The sequence below is a fragment of the Erythrolamprus reginae genome, chromosome 1, assembly GCF_031021105.1.
Source record: "Erythrolamprus reginae isolate rEryReg1 chromosome 1, rEryReg1.hap1, whole genome shotgun sequence".
Lineage (NCBI taxonomy): Eukaryota > Metazoa > Chordata > Lepidosauria > Squamata > Dipsadidae > Erythrolamprus > Erythrolamprus reginae.
Window position 1 is genome coordinate 285,168,664 of NC_091950.1, and position 17,390 is coordinate 285,186,053.

Consider the following 17,390-nt stretch of genomic DNA (forward strand, 5'->3'; position numbering starts at 1 on the left):
GCTCTCGCAGCTGCATTCTGCACGATCTGAAGTTTCCGAACACTTTTCAAAGGTAGCCCCATGTAGAGAGCATTACAGTAGTCGAACCTCGAGGTGATGAGGGCATGAGTGACTGTGAGCAATGAGTCCCGGTCCAGATAGGGCCGCAACTGGTGCACCAGGTGAACCTGGGCAAACGCCCCCCTCGCCACAGCTGAGAGATGGTTTTCTAATGTGAGCTGTGGATTGAGGAGGATGCCCAAGTTGCGGACCCTCTCTGAGGGGGTCAATAATTCCCCCCCCAGGGTAATGGACGGACAGATGGAATTGTCCTTGGGAGGCAAAACCCACAGCCACTCCGTCTTATCCGGGTTGAGTTTGAGTCTGTTGACACCCATCCAGGCCCCAACAGCCTCCAGGCACCGGCACATCACTTCCACCGCTTCGCTGACTGGGCATGGGGTGGAGATGTAAAGCTGGGTATCATCGGCATATTGATGATACCTCACCCCATGTCCTTGGATGATCTCACCCAGCGGTTTCATGTAGATGTTAAATAGCAAGGGGGAGAGGACCGACCCCTGAGGCACCCCACAAGGGAGAGACCTCGGAGCCGACCTCTGACCCCCCACTAACACCGACTGCAACCGGCCAGAGAGGTAGGAGGAGAACCACTGAAGAACAGTGCCTCCCACCCCCAGCCCCTCCAACCGGCGCAGAAGGATACCATGGTCGATGGTATCGAAAGCCGCTGAGAGATCGAGGAGCACGAGGACAGAGGATAAACCCCTGTCCCGGGCCCGCCAGAGATCATCCATCAACGCGACCAAAGCTGTAACCGGGCCTGAAACCCGACTGCTGGGGACCTAGATAATCAGCTTCTTCCAAGGACCGCTGGAGCTGGAGTGCCACCACCTTCTTGACAACCTTCCCCATAAAGGGAAGGTTGGAGACTGGACGATAGTTGTTAAGTACGGCTGGGTCCAGGGAGGGCTTCTTGAGGAGGGGGCGCACAAGCGCTTCTTTATAGAGTGATGGAAAAATCCCCTCCCCAAGGAAGCGTTGGTAATCTCCTGGGCCCAGCTCCGTGTCACCTCCCTGCTGGCCGAGACCAACCAGGAGGGACACGGATCCAGTAAGCAGGTGGCAGAACTCACAGCTCCGATGGCCTTGTCCACTTCATCAGGTGTCACCAGATCAAACTCTTCCCAGACAGGTGGACCAGTACGTGCCCCAGTCACCTCGACTGACTCGTTGTCAGTCGACTCTGTTTTACAATTGGAGTCGAGGTCGGCCCGGATCTGAGCGACTTTATCAGCGAAAAACGTGTTAAACTCCTCGGCACTACTCTGCAAGGGCTCCCCAACTCCCCCCTGATTAAGAAGGGAGCGGGTCACCCTAAACAGAGCAGCCGGGCGGGATTCCGCTGATGCAATCAAGGCGGCATGGTACGGGCATCTTGCCGCCTTGAGCACCACTTTGTAAGTCTTAATAAAAGCTCTTACAAGTGTTCGATCAGATTCGGACCTACTCTTCCTCCATCGCTTCTCTAGACGTCTCTTTTGGCGTTTCAACACCCGGAGCTCCTCGTTGAACCATGGGGCTCTACGGGGTCTAGCGCCGCGGAGAGGTCGCAAAGGCGCAATCCGGTCAAGAGCCCCTGCCGCAGCCCTGTTCCAGGCCTCAGCAAGGGACTCCGCCGAACTGTGGACGAGTGCCTCTGGAATAACCCCAAGCGCCGTCTGAAAGCCTTCTGGGTCCATCAGGCGTCTGGGGCGGAACATCTTCATTGGTTCCGCCTCCCTGCGGGGAAGGATTGGAGCCAGGAAGTCAAGCCGTAGCAGAAAATGGTCTGACCATGACAAAGGCAACGTTTCTAAGCCCCTTAGTCTCGGACCATTGCTCAATTGCTCGGAAAGGAATACCATGTCAGGTGCGTGTCCTCCCTCGTGAGTCGGACCCTGTACTACTTGAGTCAGGTCCATGGCTGTCATGGTGGCCATGAACTCCTGTGCCAGCCCAGAGGTTTCGCCGAGTGACGGCAGGTTGAAGTCCCCCAGGACAATGAGTCCGGGGAACTCCACCGCCAACCCGGCTACCTCCTCGAGTAGCACAGGCAGGGCTTTTGACACGCAGCTGGGAGGCAGGTACGTGAGAAATAACCCCACCTGAACCCCTAAGTCCAACTTCAGCAAGAGAGACTCGCAACCTGCAATTTCCGGAGCAATGAGTCTACGCAGGCAAAGGCTCTCCCTGGCTATAATAGCCACTCCTCCCCCCCTTCCCTGGGGTCGAGGTTGATGCCATATCTGAAACCCGGCTGGGCAAATTTCAGAGAGAGGGACACCTCCCTCCGGGCCCAGCCAGGTTTCAGTAATACAAGCCAGGTCGGCCTCCTCATCCAGGATCAGATCCCGGATGAGGAGAGCTTTATTTACCACCGACCTGGCATTGAGCAGCAGCAACCTGAGTCCAGGGCCAGAGTTACACTCATCACCAGTACCCAAGATTGGGCTCACAGAGCCGGAACAAGGGACCGTTATTAAGCAACGGTCTCTCGTTCCCCTGGAACGGCTAACTCTGTGGCCCCCACCGTATCTGCCTCTCCCCAGCAACACAGGGATATTCCGGCCCTCTGCCACCCCAGAGATCGGTGCCCCTTCCTCTCCTGTCTCCCGAGCGTCAGGTGGGCCAAACCTATCATTCATACTACTCACAATCATCTCATCCATACTGTACTCCCACCCACCCCAACCATCACACTCATACCAATCATTCATTCCATGCACAAGATTAACTCCATTCCAATCATCCATTAATTAGCGAACCCTCCCAATATTAAAAAAGATTAAATTAGTAATAAGTAAAAAGCTAATAAAATGTGGCACAATATAAATACATATAAATAGAAATTGAAAAATTCACAAAATTAATAATTAGTAGTATAAAATGGTAAAAATGGTAAAATAGTAAAAATCAGATCTTAATACTAATTATTAGTTAGTTAAACATCGGTTAGTCAGTCGGTCCAGGTGAAGTGTCTTTGTATGGCTTCAATAAGTCTTAGATCTTAAAGGACTTTAAAAAGGTCTTAAAAAGCTGCTGTTTTTTCCCAGCCGGTCCACTAGGGGGCGTGGGTCTTCAATAAAGTGCATAGAAGTGCACAGAAGTCAGGAGGGGGGGAGGAGGGGGGAGGGACAGACAATGATAGTCATTTGCAAGTTCATATTAGCAATGTCCCAATTCCCAAGCAACCAGTTCCATCTTTCTCATTTCTCTTTCGTGATTTTATCGTCCAGCAGGTCCAAACATCCATGTAGTCCTCCCATCCCACCCATCTGACACAAGCAGGCTCCATCCAGCACGTTCTTAAAGCTTCTGCTGGGCTCCCCCCCCAAGACAGCAGCCACTCCCACTGGCCACCACCCCAAGTGCCTCGGTGTTTCCAGGCGTTTCAAGAGTCTTTTGGCTTTGCAGCTGACACAGGCAAGCTCCCTCCAGCACGTTCTTTAAAGCTTCTGCTGGGCACTCCTCCCAAGACAGCAGCCACTCCCACTGGCCACCACCCCAAGTGCCTCGGTGTTTCCAGGCGTTTCAAGAGTCTTTTGGCTTTGCAGTTGACACAGGCAAGCTCCCTCCAGCATGTTCCTTAAAGCTTCTGCTGGGCACTCCCCCCAAGACAGCAGCCACTCCCACTGGCCACCACCCCAAGTGCCTCGGTGTTTCCAGGCGTTTCAAGAGTCTTTTGGCTTTGCATTATTGTTATTATTGTTGTTGTGAGCCGCCCCAAGTCTGCGGAAAGGGGCGGCATACAAATGTAATGAATGAATGAATGAATGAATGAATGAATGAATGAATGAATGAAAATATAAATTTGGGTGGATGTACGACCTAGTCCAGCTTCACTTTCTTCTCCTTGTCATTATCATCATTGTCTTTTGAAAGCATATATTATATCTGTCATCCCAGTTAAAGCAATAGTGCGAATCAATATTGCAAGTAGTATCCATACTCTACGTTGGATTGAAAAGCAGAAAGATGCTTCCAATTACACTAGCTAGGACAGTGATGGCAAACCTATGACACGGGTGGCATAGGAGACACGCGGAGCCTTATCTGCTGGCACATGATCTGTTGCCCTAGCTCAGCTCCAACGTGCATGTCTATGCCAGCCAGCTGATTTTTGGCCCGCACAGAAGCTCCGATAGGGCGATTTGGCTTCCAGAGGGCCTCTGGGGGATGGGGGAGGGCATTTTTACTCTCCCCCAGCTCCAGGGAAGCCTTTGGAGCCTGGGGAGGGCGAAACACAAGCCTACTGGGCCCACCAGAAGTTGGGAAACAGGCCATTTCTAGCCTCCAGAGGGCCTCCGGGAAGGTGGGGAAAGCTGTTTTCGCTCTCTCCAGGCATTGAATTATGGGTGTGGGCACTCACACATGCATGATAGTGCGTGCACATGCTCTTTTGGCACCGGAGCAATAAAAGGTTTGCCATCACTGAGCTAGGACTTTTAAAAATAAAGCTGTTATTTTCCTGTAATTGCATTACAGCTTTTGAGGGCAGACTTGTAATCCCGGTTAGCCAATGCACCAACTTCAAGGAGTTACAGATAGGAACTGTACCTTCTCCCCTACTCTCCAAAGAATCTTTAGGCTCATGGGTCCAAAGGCCATCCTGCAGTAATTTCTGTACTTGCGAAGGAGGAAACTAGAAACATAGAAGCATAGAAGACTGACAGCAGAAAAAGACCTCATGATCCACCAAGTCTGCCCTTATACTATTTCCTGTATTTTATCTTAGGATGGATATATGTTTATCCCAGGCATGTTTAAATTCAGTTACTGTGGATTTACCAACCATGTCTGGTGGAGGTTTGTTCCAAGCATCTACTACTCTTTCAGTAAAATAATATTTTCTCATGTTGCTTTTGATCTTTCCCCCAGCTAACTTCAGATTGTGTCCCCTTGTTCTTGTGTTCACTTTCCTATTGAAAACACTTAGAAAAAACACTTATTAAAAACTGTTTCAGATTTGTCAGTAACTCCTCATTCTCAGTGATATAGATACGGGCAGTCCTATAGCGATCTCTGAAGTTGTGATGGGCCTCCCTACTTTCAACCAGGAATGAAATGCTCCCGGTTCGCTTGTGCCTATTGGAGAGCCAGTTGCAAAGGGAGCGTGAGGCTCCGCCTACCTGCCCGTACGATGCCATTTGGGTTCTTTTATCTTCTGCGCATGCATTTACCCCTGCTTTCAACCCAGTTCTAATGGTTGTTCCTCTCCCTGCAGTCATGTAACTGCAATTCTGGTACTCAGCAACTGGGCTTCATTGTTCGCAGCATTCTCCTCCCACATGACTTTTTCAATGGTTTTGCTGAAAACCAGCATTTGCTTCCAGTCTTTGGCAAAACCCACACTGATTTGTTTAACAACCATAGCATCACTTTACCACCACCACATGAAAGATAATAAAATCGTGTTGGTTGTGTGGATAATCTGATTTTAGACCGACATGAACCTGATGGGCTGCTTCCATTATGGTCCTAAGTCAGTGTACTGCTGTGTAGACTCCTTGTTCCATACAATGACAATATTTGTTTAAGGATGTCCAATCCAACGCTAAGAGAAAATAATTCTAAAACCAACTTGAAAAGAATTGATGCAAGTTTCCTTTTAATTAAATTCAAATTTCCTTGCATCAGTGTGCGTTTTCCATGTTTAGCACTGTTGTGGTTAGCTCTGGCCCTGCTCCTGCCCCAAGGACTGTGGATGTGGGGGAGACATCCACATGCTGCAGGCCTGTTTTGCCCACGGTGGATTCTGCTGATGAAGGCTCCTCTGACCAAGAAGACATGAGTGACAGGGAGGAGGAGAGTGTGGCAGACAGCTCAGAAGGAGATCAATTATCTAGCTCCTCCTTGGATTCAGAACAAGAGTTAATGATACAGCCACGCATGCGGAGAGCGATGCATAGGCAACAACAACTGAGAGATTATTATCAAAGAAAATGAGGCCACCTGTGGTTGGGTGGGGCTGTGGCAATTAGTGAGGCTGCTATGGCCATTGTGGAGGATTATCTGATCATTGTGTTTCGTGACTGCTTTACTGACTTTGACTTTTTGTGTGCTGATTTTTCCCCACTTTGAAACTAAACCAGGGCAAAGTGTGTTTCACTTTGTGAAAGAAGAAGGACTGTGAATTACCTCACAGCTGCAAGCTAAGTATCTCAGAACTGATAAGGGACTTGTACAAATTACCAGTTTGTTTGGAGACGAGTGCTCTTTGCTATACAAAAAGAGTGCTTGGTTTAAGTGAATTTTCATTATAAAGAACATTGTTTTGGATTTTCAAACGTGTGTGTGTCTGAAATTTGTATCTGTGAATTTTTGGGAGGATTCTACCAGAGAGCCCGACAGAACAAGCACCATTAAAAATTAATTTTGGGGTGACAAATTACATCCACTGACTCTATTGGGGTCTTTTCTCTTGGAAAACAATAACCATGTAAATGCATACCTGACATACAGGACAAAATAAACGAGGCTTTGGTTATCGTGCATAACTCTATATTTGATTCCGAGAAGAAGGGTATATTTTTTCTGTTTATCCCAATGAGTGTCAACACACATAGAGAGGAAACCGCAGGGTATTCAAAACATGCTGATCAGAAGGATCATTCCTATCAGAAAACCTAAGAATATACATAATCTCATGACAAAACTAAGAAAAACAAAAATATATGCTATGATAAATATGCTTCTGAGCGATCTGTTGTCCAGCTGTAGAGGAAGATGTTGTCCAGTTGTAGAGGAATTAAGACTTATGATAGTAACAGGTGCTGCAATGACAGTCAGTGTGATTCTCAATCTTCCTAGTTCCATCATTGGGAATGAAAACCTGGGGAAGCAAACTTTAAAATCAGATTTGGATGCATTTTAATACCCACAGTGAGGTTAAGTGCTCTTTTCTCACTTAAAGAAAAACTTTTCTTTCATCAGCCTTTATGTAGACTGGTCACCCTTGGAATAATTGCCTGTGCTGGGAGTAGGTGAATTTCAGGCCTAAGTGCTGTTGAACTACAATATTCATTACAGTGGTACCTCATCTTACGAACGTCTCTTCTAACGAACTTTTCGAGATACGAACCCGGTGTTTAAGATTTTTTTGCCTCTTCTTCCGAACTATTTTCACCTTACGAACCCAAGCAGCTTCTGCTGGGATGAAGGGGTTTCTTTTTTTTCCTTTTTTGAAGAAAGAAAAGGGAGGGGCAGCTTGGAGGGGAAAGAGTTTGCATTTTAAAAAGTAGGAGAACAGGGTGCTTGCAGAGGCACTGAAACGGTGTCTTTTGAAGAAAGAAAAGGGAGGGGCGTCCCCCTTGCCTTTCTTCCTTCCCACTCATCCTTTAGCCTAGGCTTGCTTCTTCCACCCGCCCCCTTTAGCTGCTCCTCCCTGCCCTCTGTTCGCCTCCCTTCTAAAGTTTGGGATTTTCCTGAAGGATTTGCACGCATTATTTGCTTTACATTGATTCCTATGGGAAACATTGTTTCATCTTACGAACTTTTCACCTTACGAACCTCCTCCTGGAACCAATTAAGTTCGTATCATGAGGTACCACTGTACATCTTTTTAATACTCACCATCTTAACAGGATTGCTGGAAACTATAAGACACAAACGTTCCTTCCGTCCCCTACATGTATGCTACTGTTATAGTTATTATATTGTACATGATCTATTCTTCTATACTGTTATATTGTACATGATCTATTCTTCTAATCATTGAGCGCCTCCCACTCAGTAGATTCAGAGTTCAATCCTAAGCAGTGACAGATGTTTCTCTATCAGGGTTCAAAGAGAAAATATTTGCTGTGGACTCTGCGTAGGTGTCAAGAGGAGCATCCAGATAGTAAATACTCAGCTCCACTCTACCCTGATTAAGATTGAAGAGTCATAAAAAGAAGAACAAAACTCTATCATTAGTTTGTACAGTTGCGTAATGCATTGCAATTAAAAGTAGAAGACCTTTCCTCAAAGCAGAAAGAGGGGAGTGCATGGGATTGCATCAGGTGACAAAAATTTGCAGTAGATGGAATCAGGAGCAAGTCAGGAGCAAGAAAAATTACCCTAACATCTAATAAGCATTTGGCTTCCAGCTCTTGAACAACAGCTCTTTACTCCCTAGCCAACATGCCCCAGCCAGTTAAAGCCCATCAGCCCATGTATGTAATCACATTACATTATATAAATTATTTCTATAAATTATTTCATACCAGTCAGCAGGTATGAAACAGCATGAAGCTGTCTTGTTCAACCAACTTGAATCAATAGACAGGAATATAATCGGGGTGGGCTACAAAGCAGAACGGTGGGAAAATTTACTGGTTTTTTGCTGCTGCGCATGCGCGGAAGCAAAGAAACCGGCAATTTTTGCTGCCAGAAAGAGATTTTGGCTGCTGCAACTGCGCAGCAGCTGAATCTCACTGCCTCGCCTAGAGCAACAGCTGGGGCCAGCAGCAAAAGCGTCCTGCCCCAGCTCCAGCCACGTGGCCTCTTCTTTGATCTCCCGGGCCGCAGGAGAGATGCCTGCAACGCGGGAGAGCACAGAAGAGGCCGCACAGCCAGAATTGGGGACACCCGGCCTGCTCCCTGTGCCATAGCCCCTGCAGGAGGTGATCCAGGTAAGCAGGGGCGAGGGGAGACACGGGGGGAGCGAGGGGGAGCGGCGTGGCAGGGGGAACTGAAGGGGGAGTGACGGCAAGCAGTGCAGCGGGGGCTGGCAGATCTTACCTTGTTTTGCCGGTCTCTCATAACCGGCAATTCTTCTCTCCAATTTCAGGGGGGGTGCTTCTGCGCATGCATGGAAGCAAAAAAACTCCAGAAATTGCACGGGCGTGTGTCTTGCGCGTGAGTGCACTGGCGGGGGCTGGCAGTTAATACCTTGTTTTGCAGGTTGCTCACAACCGGCAACTCTTCTCTCCAATTTCTGGGGGCTTTTTGCTTCTGCACATGGGTGGAAGCAAAAGCCCCCCAGAAATTGCACGGGAGTGCGCTTGGCACACATGCAGGGGCACGCTCCCAGTGCATTCTGGTAGGGCTGGGATTGTTAGCCCACCCCTGGATATAATGCTCATCTTTGAGCAGTTAATTTCTGGATGCTGGTTTTTCCCCCTGTTTTGGAAAACTTGATCAGATTTTGGCTGGAAGGAAAGAGGATGGTACACATGCTGTTCCTTCATAGGAAATGGGCAGTAAGGACTGGCAGTGAGAGGCCCGCCCTTCAGTAATAGGTTTCACTTACCTTTGCTACCAGTTCGGAGAGGTGAGCATGCGCAAATCATCAGTGATGACGTCCGGGCGGATAGGCAGAGCCTCCCACCGTTGTCGGGTTTAACTGGTAGCAACCCACCACTGCTGCCTATTCAGAAAGCATCAGGGCTCAGCTCTTCATTTAACTCTCTCCTCATTCAGGCCATTTTAGACACTGTGTCTAATGGCTATACACAGTGAAGGGCCACTCTTCTTAACTCCTACCAAAGCTCCCTCGGAGTCATAGGCCCCCGCGTGCCTGTCAGCATGAGATTTGGCTTCTGCGCAGCGCAGCAAGCCAAATCTCATGCAAGGATGTGCACGAGAGTGAGACCTTGGCTATTTTCATCAATATTTTTGCTTCCACGCATGCGCAGAAGCAAAAATTCAGTGAAAATAACCAAAATCTCACTCTTGTGTGCATCCTCACATGAGATTTGGCTTCCTGCACATGCGCAGAAGCCAAATCTCATGCAGGGGCATGTCACTGTGCACACATCTCGGATTTTCCTAACGGAGCCACGCACCTGGACGTACCTGCTGCTGCCCACCACTGGTTATACATCTCCAGAGGGTGGGCTTCTTTCTGTGTAATGGAATATAGATGGACTTCCAACTGTTGTGGTATGCTTTAATCTGGTCAGCATATTATGGTTTTAGTTGGCTTCTAATTTATAGTATTGCTTTCTTTGGGGTTTGTATTGGTAATCGACTTTCTGCACATTGCCCAGAATCATTTTACTTGACTGAGGCAGCCATATAAACATTACAAATCAATCAATAAATCAAAAGTCCTCCTGTTGATTGTATTAAGGGAGATTCTGGATAAATATTCCCAAGTCATATGTCTGATAATAGACATTTGTGGGCACTATGTACAAAACAATTGGGTTTGCAATATAGAAACAAGCTAATAATGAATGTTTGTTTGTACTGAAGTACTATAGCTTTAAGAGGTAGTGTTGCAAATTACCATAAGAGGGAGCCAGAAAGCATGACTCTCTGCTCTCTCTGCTGATTCACTGTGACTGATGCAGTAAACTCTGTGTTTTGTGATAGTTTGATGTATTTGTAAGCTGTAATATATGTCTAATATGTAAGACAAAGACAGACTTGTAATAATATTATTGTATTGAGAGACATTGACTGATTCAAATGTGAATGCCCGGACTTTTTCACTTGACTGTGCTATTTCTAAAGTAAACACTATTTTATACACTTTAATATATCTGCTTTGCATAACTAAATAATTCCTCATATCTCCTAGATATCTGGTGGAATCCCACGTTTTCCTCTGTGCATTTCCTTGATAACCCAAGGGTTAACAACATTAAACATAATGTTCAGAATTCCTTCCAATAAAATATTTATAGCTGATATTTTGGCAGAATTCTTGTTTTTCCCTACAAACTCAGAGCTGATATCCAAACACAGATTGAAAACAAATCATGTTCATTTCTCTTCTGCTCGCGGTCCTTTCCTGTCGCACTCTTCTGCCTCTTCGTTGCAGTTCCTGTTTGTATGCTCCATATGGAGATCAGGCTGAAGAAGAAGAAGAGTAAACAAAATTCTAACCCACCGTACATCGGCTAGGGACAGTCCCTTTACCTCTCTGAAAGCTCTTGCCACACAGCATTTCGCTTCTGAAGTGATGTTCTTTGGTACGGGCATGGACTTTTTTGACCTCATGGGAGTTGGATAAGCTCTTGAGAAACAACATCCTGCACATTGGTACACAGGCCTGCCGCTGAACAGTTTGGTCATGCGAGTGTTCAGGGTGAGTTTGCATTCAGTACAATCTAACAAACATACAAAAAGAACGCAGAAGAATGATGAAATCCCATCTCCACATTCCAACACAGAATGTTAAACTGCATCCTAATAAGCTCCAACTGAGTGGTGGGACAGAGACACTCAGCTTTTTATACAGGGGCAGTCCATTTCCAAAGAGAAAAATCATTCTAAGCTCAGTGTCCTTAGGAAAATCTACACATTGATGCATAATAAAATAAGTAGAAAAGTTTGAATGAGAATAATAATAATAATTTAATAATAATAATAAAAATAATAATTTATTAGATTTGTATGCCGCCCCTCTCCAAAGACTCGGGGCGGCTCACAACAACAATAAAAACAATATTATACTGGCACAAATCTAATATTAAAAAAACCCCTAAAAACCCTATCATAATTAAAAACCAAACAACACATACGTACCAAACATAAATTATAATAAGCCTGGGGGAAAGGTGTCTCAAATCCCCCATGCCTGGCGGTATAGGTGGGTCTTAAGTAGTTTACGGAAGACAAGGAGGGTGGGAGCAGTTCTAATCTCCGGGGGGAGTTGATTCCAGAGGGCCGGGGCCGCCACAGAGAAGGCTCTTCCCCTGGGGCCCGCCAGACGACATTGTTTAGTCGACGGGACCCGGAGAAGGCCAACTCTGTGGGACCTTATCGGCCGCTGGGATTCGTGCGGTAGCAGGCGGTTCCGGAGGTACTCTGGTCCAATGCCATGTAGGGCTTTAAAGGTCATGACCAACACTTTGAAATGGGTCACAGCAGGCATAAACTGGTGAGCATAAGTTTTCATTTGTTTCTTTTCTCCCAAACTGGATTACTATTGGAAAAACTGCTTCACTGGAACCAGTTTTCCTTCTTTTAGTAAAACAGTAAAGATGTTTAATAAAGCCGGTGTGCTCACTAACCAGGATTACAAATTAGTATTTAATTTGCACTAGAATACAACATATAAGATTGTGTAGACTAATCTTTTCCATTTATCAGAGCTCATGAGTTCCATTATAGATTTTCTGAACACTCTAGTTAATCTAGGAATTTGTATTTCTTGCCTTCAAACTTTAACTTTTTATCAGTCTTCTAACACTGAAATGTTAACCTACTTGGCCATTTCACGGCTAATTTCAATTCCTGTTCATTTAAGAACAAGTTACAGAATAATGGCCATAGTAGGGGCTAGGAAGTTAATCCGTTGAACATATTATACATTTATTTTATAAATGCATTCATCATTAGATAGATTACGTTCAATGCTTTAAATATCCTGCGATGGTGATCTGTTCATTTTTAGTTTGTTGGTAGGAAGGTCTAGAACAATGATGGCGAACCTTTTTTTCCTCACATGCCAAAAGAGCGTGGGCATAGTTATAGTTATAGTTTATTAGATTTTTATGCCACCCCTCTCCGAAGACTCAGGGTGGCTCACAGCATAGCAATAATACAGTACATTACAAATCTAACAATAAAAAATTAGATCCATTTAAAAGACATTAATAACATAATAAAACCCCTAGCTATGCAGTCACACACATTCAACCTAATGTATCATGCAGTAAGGCCAAAAATGTAATAAAAAGGGGAAAGATGGTAATTATCCCCACGCCTGGCGACAAAAGTGGGTCTTGAGTATTTTACGGAAGGCAAGGAGGGTGGGGGCTATTTGAATCTCTGGAGGGAGTTGTTTCCAGAGGGCCGGGTCCACCACAGAGAAGGCTATTCCACTGGGTCCCGCCAGCCGACATTGGTCAACAGGACCCGGAGAAGGCCAACTTTGTGGGACCTAATCGGCCGCTGGGATTCGTGCGGCAGGAAACGGTCTCGGAGATATTTTGGTCCGATGCCATGTAGGGCTTTATAGGTCATAACCAACACTTTGAATTGTGACTGGAAAATGATCGGCAGCCAGTGCAGGCCGCACATGACAAGTGCCTATACCCATAATTCAGTGCCTGGGGAGGGTGAAAACTGCTTTCCCCGCCATCCAGAGGCCCTCTGGAGGCCAGAAACGACCTGTTTCCTAACTTCTGGTAGGCTTGTGTTTTGCCCTCCCCAGGTTCCAAAGGCTTTGTTGGAGCCAGGGAAAGGTAATAACGTCCTACGCCATCCTCCTGGAGGCTCTCTGAAAGCCAAAAATGCCCTCCCAGAGCCTCTGTGTCAGCCAAATATCAGCTGGCTGGCACACACATGCACGTTGGAACTGAGCTATGGCAATGGATCGCGTGCCAGCAGATATGGCTCCGCATGCCACCTTTGGCACCCGTGGCATAGGTTCACCATCACTGGTCCAGAATATAGATCTTACCTTGTGTCCTTGAAGTATAGAACCCTGTTCTATACATTTACTTCCTAGAAATAAATGTAAGTTTAATTGTTTCTGATCTATCACATCCATGGAGAAAAGCCATGCAGAAAATGTGTTCAGGTTTTTCTCAGTGTAATTGTCTTTCCATTGAATACCTTTAATAACTGTGTAATAACATGATATAAAGTCTGATGATCTCTCTGGATGATTTTGAAATATTTTTAAAAATATTAATGATCTCAGTACCGTTCCCTGTAGGCTGCGCACGTGAGCAAGCGCGCACCCCAAAATACCGTCCTGCGCACCCTTTTCCATGGGCGCGCAGTCCCCATTTTCCATGGGCGCGCAGTCCCGCGGAGGGGGAGGCGCCGGCAGCAGAAGGGAAGGGAGCCGCAGTCGCCCCTGCCTCCCCATGTTGCCTCCGGCCCCCTCGGCCTTTCATCACTGCCCCCTGCCCGATCCGCCCCCTCTGCTCCTCCGCCGCCTCCTACCTTTGGGTGCGGCTCCTCCGCACCCGGAACGCACGCCCTGCCCGTCTCAGTCCCTTTGCTGAGAGCACTTTCATCCCGGGCTCTCAGCAAGGGGGTTGCAGGAGAGGCGGGGCAGGTTGCGCACGCTCCCTATCTCCATACCAGGCCACTCGGAACATTCAAAATAAGAAAAACTTTCGCCAGCGAAGGCTTTTCTTATTTTGAATGTTCCGAGTGGCCTGGTATGGAAATAGGGAGCGTGCGCAACCCCGCGCGCGCCCCCGACATTGAATATCACCTTTGCCGGCCTCTGCTGAGAGAACGCCTGCCGGCGAAGGCTTTTCTTATTTTGAATGTTCCGAGTGGCCTGGTATGGAGATAGGGAGCGCGCGCAAGCGCGCGCGCCCCCCCCGACATTAAATATCACCAGCCTCCGCTGAGAAGAACGGAGAGAGAACGAGAGTGAGTGAGAGCAACAGACAGCAAGATAGAGAGAAAGTGAGAAAGAGAGAGAGAGAGAAAGGGGGGAGAGAAAGAGATAGCAAGAGAGAGAACAAGAGAGAGACAGAGTGTGAGAAAGAAAACAAGAAAGAGTAAGAGAGAGAGAGAAAGCAAGAGAGGGAGAAAGTGAGAAAAAGAAAGAGACCAAGAGGGGGAAAGAGAGAAAGAGAAAGAAAGAAAGAGAGAGATGAGAGAGGAAGGAAGAGAGTGAGAGAGAGAGAGAGAGAGAAGTGACTTGATTTAAAGCATATGGTAAAAGCACTTAAATAATAACAGAGGAAAAAAAACCAGCCCTCACCTGTTTTTATTAATAGTTATGTTTTTGGTTTTGCTGGTTGATTTAGTTTTAATAGTAATGGATTTTGGTTTTTTTAAATTATTAATTTCTTTTAATAAAAGGGATTTTTTTCTTATTTATTTATTTATTTATTTCTTATTTATTTATTTATTTATTTATTTATTTATTATTCTATGCCGCCCAGTCCCAAAGGGACTGTCGCTCAGACACTATACTTTTCCGCCCACACCGAAAAAAAATTAGAGAGTACATTGGATCTCAGTGTTTTCTATATTTGTCATACTTTGATGAGTCTTTACTCAGCATTAACTTCTCATTAAATAATATAGCAAGGGCGTGAACTACAAAAAGGCTCACCATTGGAAAGCTTTGTGCCAGAGGTCAGTTACTCCTGATTTGGATCGGTTCTATAGAACTGGTAGCGGTAATTTTCCCCTGCTTGCCAAACCAGGAGTGACTGTTGGTTGGTCACGCCCCTGGACTGACTCTAATTGCGACGCCTTATGCAGTGCCATCTTGTTTTTGGCTTCTGCACGTACACAGAAGCTGTTTTTTGCTTCTGCACATGCGCAGAAGCTTCAGTTTTGTCACTACACATTTATTTATTTATTTATTCATTTATTTATTTATCCATTTATTTATCCATTTATTTATTTATTTATTGGATTTGTATGCCGTCCCTCTCTGTAGACTCAGGGCGGCTAACAACAGTAATAAAAACAGCATATAACAATCCAATATTAAAACAGTTAAAAATCCTTATTATAAAACCAAACATACATACAGACATACCATGCATAAAATTGTAAAGGCCTAGGGGGAAAGGGTATCTCAGTCCCCCCATGCCTGGCGGCAGAGGTGGGTTTTAAGAAGCTTACGAAAGGCAAGGAGGGTGGGGGCAATTCTAATCTCTGGGGGGAGTTGATTCCAGAGGGCCGGGGCCGCCACAGAGAAGGCTCTTCTCCTGGGTCCCGCCAAGCGACATTGTTTAGTTGACGGGAACCGGAAAAGACCCACTCTGTGGGACCTAACTGGTTGCTGGGATTCATGCAGCAGAAGGCAGTCCCTAAGATAATCTGGTCCGATGCCATGAAGGGCTTTATAGGTCATAACCAACACTTTGAATTGTGACCGGAAACTGATCGGCAACCAATGCAGACTGCAGAGTGTTGGTGTAACATGGGCATATTTGGGAAAGCCCATGATTGCTGAGGGCTCATGGCATGTGGTGCACAATGTGTGCACACCCACACAGTGTGGGAGGAAGCGAACCGGAGGTGAGGTAAGTTAGAAACCACCCTGCTTTGTGCTTTACATAAATGTGAAAGCTTTAAAAAGTATTGTGATGAACCCCTGCTACTTTTTTAATGTATAAATGAAAGAACACAAATTTTGCAACCTCTTTGTTTGTATAATAGTCCCTGAAAAGTATGCTGACTTCTACAAAATTATCTGTAATTATGGTTTGTAGATGGAAGTGTTTTTATTTAATTAGCTATATATTTCACGTGTTTATTTATCCAGTGTTTTTTACATTGAACTTATTTATTGGGAATCTACTTTGATGAAGCCGCCTGAAATTTAGACCAAACCAGACATGGAAGTCAATAAGTCAGTTAGAACTTGTGAAATGGTTATATTGACAGTTGTGGGTGGGTTTTTTTAAAATCTCACTTGTTGGTTATGGGTTTTTTTTTCTTGTTATGCTGTCTTTTTAATTGTTATTAGCTATCCAGAGTCACTATGGTGAGATGGATGGTCAAATACATTGAATAATATCAAATACATTGAATAATATAAAAAATTAAATAAATATGTACATACACACTACCTTCAATATAATCAAACAAATCAAAAAATGTAAGACAATCTAATAATTACATTATTAAACAAGAATCAGCACTAAAAATAATCTCCATATGTTTTCTATTTATTTCATATTTTAAAGGCATCTCACCTTGTACCATAAATTCTTCCTCCGGCAATGAATGAAAAATATTCAGAGATATAGCTAACATGGCACAAATGACAACAGCATACTTTCCAAGGTAATCCATAGTGTTCCTATAAAAAAGAGAAAAACAGTGGACTTTCTGCCTCCATGCAATCTTTCATTCCTTTCTGTTGATTAAATTGATTTACATGTACTGTAGATACAAATCCAATTTATTAAGACATGGGTTGATTTATAACGGGTTTAAACTCAGGTAGCCACTAAATCTCAGCTGCAAATATCTAGAATTATCTCCAAATGGTTGCAAAAGGACACATGAAACACTTTCTTTGCTCCATGAATTGTTCATTTGTAGTCCGGATCTGTCTGCCTAAAGCTGAGTTTAGGACGACAAGTTTTAATCTGGGTTTTGAATTTTGAATTGGGTACAACTGTGAGCGTTATTTTAAAAATACAGTACTGTACTCCTTTAAGAGACATTCATACAGAGGTTGTAATCTACACATGCTTACCAAGGAAACTGAATTGAAGAGCCTTATGTCTAAACATAGGATTCTACTGTTAGAAATCATCTCGTTCAAGATGCAATATTGGTTAGCCAGAATTGAACCAATCAAACTCTCTTTCAATGTCACCATAACAAGGGTGCACAATCAACTAAAATACAGTGGAACCCCGACATAAGAGCTGCTCAACTTAAGAGCTACTCGAGATAAGAGCTGGGAGAGGAGAGACATTTTTTTATTTTATTTTATTTATTACTTGGATTTGTATGCCGCCCCTCTC

At 45.2% G+C, this 17,390-nt stretch overlaps 1 protein-coding gene across 1 annotated transcript; it reads right to left on the bottom strand.

Moving 5' to 3' along the window:
* Positions 1-6,770: 6,770 nt before the first annotated feature.
* Positions 6,771-16,707, bottom strand: CGA (glycoprotein hormones, alpha polypeptide). The gene is made up of 3 exons (XM_070739159.1): positions 16,608-16,707; positions 10,891-11,081; positions 6,771-6,874 (listed from the first exon to the last, which is right to left on the bottom strand). The coding sequence occupies exons 1-3, from the start codon at positions 16,705-16,707 to the stop codon at positions 6,791-6,793; spliced, it is 375 nt and encodes a 124-aa protein (XP_070595260.1). The 3' UTR covers positions 6,771-6,790.
* Between the last annotated feature and the right edge of the window lie 683 nt (positions 16,708-17,390).

Excerpts from the sequence above, each read along its gene's own strand:
- CGA (XM_070739159.1), bottom strand. The coding sequence starts at position 16,707 with ATGGATTACCTTGGAAAGTATGCTGTTGTCATTTGTGCCATGTTAGCT. Across the intron at positions 11,082-16,607 it reads GGAAGAATTTATGGTACAAG|ATTGTACTGAATGCAAACTC; the intron begins GTGAGATGCCTT and ends TATGTTTGTTAG. Across the intron at positions 6,875-10,890 it reads TGGCAAGAGCTTTCAGAGAG|GTTTTCATTCCCAATGATGG; the intron begins GTAAAGGGACTG and ends TTGCTTCCCCAG.